The sequence below is a fragment of the Ceratina calcarata genome, unplaced genomic scaffold, assembly GCF_001652005.2.
Source record: "Ceratina calcarata isolate Rehan_Ccalc_2016 unplaced genomic scaffold, ASM165200v1 scaffold358.2, whole genome shotgun sequence".
Taxonomy (NCBI): domain Eukaryota; kingdom Metazoa; phylum Arthropoda; class Insecta; order Hymenoptera; family Apidae; genus Ceratina; species Ceratina calcarata.
This window is the reverse complement of record NW_017158804.1, coordinates 157994-160078: the sequence shown is the minus strand read 5'-3', so window position 1 is coordinate 160078 and position 2085 is coordinate 157994. Positions and strand designations below refer to the sequence as shown.

General features: G+C 30.1%; 1 protein-coding gene across 1 annotated transcript; it reads right to left on the bottom strand.

Moving 5' to 3' along the window:
• Window positions 1-13: 13 nt before the first annotated feature.
• Mob3 (MOB kinase activator 3) lies at window positions 14-1988 on the bottom strand. Its single transcript, XM_018025527.2, has 5 exons — window positions 1471-1988; window positions 1098-1248; window positions 795-1022; window positions 598-713; window positions 14-528 (listed from the first exon to the last, which is right to left on the bottom strand). The coding sequence occupies exons 1-5, from the start codon at window positions 1513-1515 to the stop codon at window positions 364-366; spliced, it is 705 nt and encodes a 234-aa protein (XP_017881016.1). The 5' UTR covers window positions 1516-1988; the 3' UTR covers window positions 14-363.
• Window positions 1989-2085: the final 97 nt, after the last annotated feature.

Genomic DNA, 2085 nt, shown 5'->3' with positions numbered 1-2085 from the left:
ATTAAAACTCATATAAAGCGTTTTCAGTGTTTAATATAATATATGAGAATACACTAGCATCTTAATGGTGCAAAATACATAATATATAATACTTAAAAACTACAACATAATTTATTATTGTTTGGACTATTCATTCATAAAAAAACATGGATTCTCAAAAGTTAATTGTATGTTTCATTACCTTTATAGCATGAGTAAATAGAGAGAGGTACTTACAGTAATATGCGTAATCACTTAAGTGGAGACTTACAGTTGAGAAAGTTATTCTAGTAATGGAAGGATATTAAGCACTATAATAATGCTCTTAAATGAGAAAATCTCATCCTAATTTGGCTATGACTTCGTGCACTTATTTCAATATCACTATCTAGTATTACTTGATGGTGCTGTAGTTTGTGTTGGTGATGCAGTATCTTTACATACTTTGAGAGTCATTTCAGCTAATGGCTCTAATTCTTTTGTATTTATTAATTCGAATTCTGTTACAAAATAGTAAAAGTGTTTGTAGCATGTATTTACATGTGCTTCCTAGAATAGAAGGGTATTGTTACAGAGAATAGGAGAATATTTCGTTATACATAAAAATATAAAACTTACTGCTCCTATTGCTACAATGCGATCGAAATGATGTATGTAAACGTGGACAAAAACTCTGAATAAACGTGTCAAAATCTTTCTACACAGTGGTATAAATGTCTTTGGAAATGGCACATCTATATAAATGTTTCTTTGTTATGTACAATAAGAATAATTTGGAAATCAAATTGCTATTTTAATTTTTTTAAATTTAATACCTGTGGATACAGGAAACATGCTTTCATTATTAATTTGTGTTTCAATCCAATCCATGAGTAAACTGACATATTGTGGTGCTGGCAATGCAGTAGGCCTTTTATATTTTTCACCATCTGCCCACAAATATTCAAAGCGGGCACCACCACTCATTGTTGGGCATGACGCAGAATCGCAATACTCAGAGACGGTACCATATATTAAATTTATTCTATTAAAGAAGTCTACCACTGAAATTATATTATCAAACATTAGGATTGCTTATAAATTTTGTCAGAATGTTATAAATGAAATTTCCAACATACCATGAACTGCAATCCAATCATTCAGATCTTCACCAGGAGGTAATTTTACAACAGATCTTAAGTTTATTCCTGAATTTAATGAAGCTTGTGCTTGTTTATGCAATGAATACCGTAAAGTACCATGAGCAAATTTCTTTTTTGGTCTAAATGTCTGAGAAAGATACCAATGTTGAATAATTGTAAAATAGATGATTGTTGTCAATACAAGCGGTAAATATGGATGAGTATTTGATAAAAAAAATAGAAAGAGTTATTTCACATGCCTAACAGCAAATCCGTACAAGGATAAACACGTTTCAATAACATTTTACGTCAGGTTAGAATTTTTCAATCCCGTCTAATTAATATAATGCATATGAAGATTTATATTCACCTTCCCTTTTTGAAAAAATTCCATAAAACCACCTAACGCAGTCATTATGACTTAAATATACAGAAAACCTGCACCTCTTACACAAATGCCGGCAATATCTTCATATAAGTATTAGTCTGTATGCATACATCTGCTACGAATTGAAATTTTGAATTAAACACACATTTTTATTGCATTTATCCATTCTTCACTTATTCAAAAACTTCCAAGCACAATGGAATTTATTCGCATATCTATCGTACATGACTATATATATGTTACTTTATTTTAATTGAGGGTCACAGATTTATGATATATGTATTATATATATGTATACAACGTCAACCTGTCTATTCACTATTGGCACTGGGTAGCTGGCTGGGCACTAGGCTAACTAACTACTGTGCTACCAACACCTTTCAATGCGTTAGTCATTCCATGTACATATGCATACAGACATATATGTGTATGGAATATGTATACGTATTTACCATTTAGGATACGATCCTCACATTATTAATTTTACAAGTAACAATATTTTGCAAATCAAAAACATATGTGAAATAATTAGAAGTACAAAAAATTAAGAATGTTACGTTTATATTTATAAAATGTTTACTTGAAGCAATACAAAAA

Excerpts from the sequence above, each read along its gene's own strand:
- Mob3 (XM_018025527.2), bottom strand. The coding sequence starts at position 1,515 with ATGACTGCGTTAGGTGGTTTTATGGAATTTTTTCAAAAAGGGAAG. Across the intron at positions 714-794 it reads CATGTTTCCTGTATCCACAG|ATGTGCCATTTCCAAAGACA; the intron begins GTATTAAATTTA and ends ACATTTATATAG. Across the intron at positions 529-597 it reads GCATTGTAGCAATAGGAGCA|GAAGCACATGTAAATACATG; the intron begins GTAAGTTTTATA and ends CTTCTATTCTAG.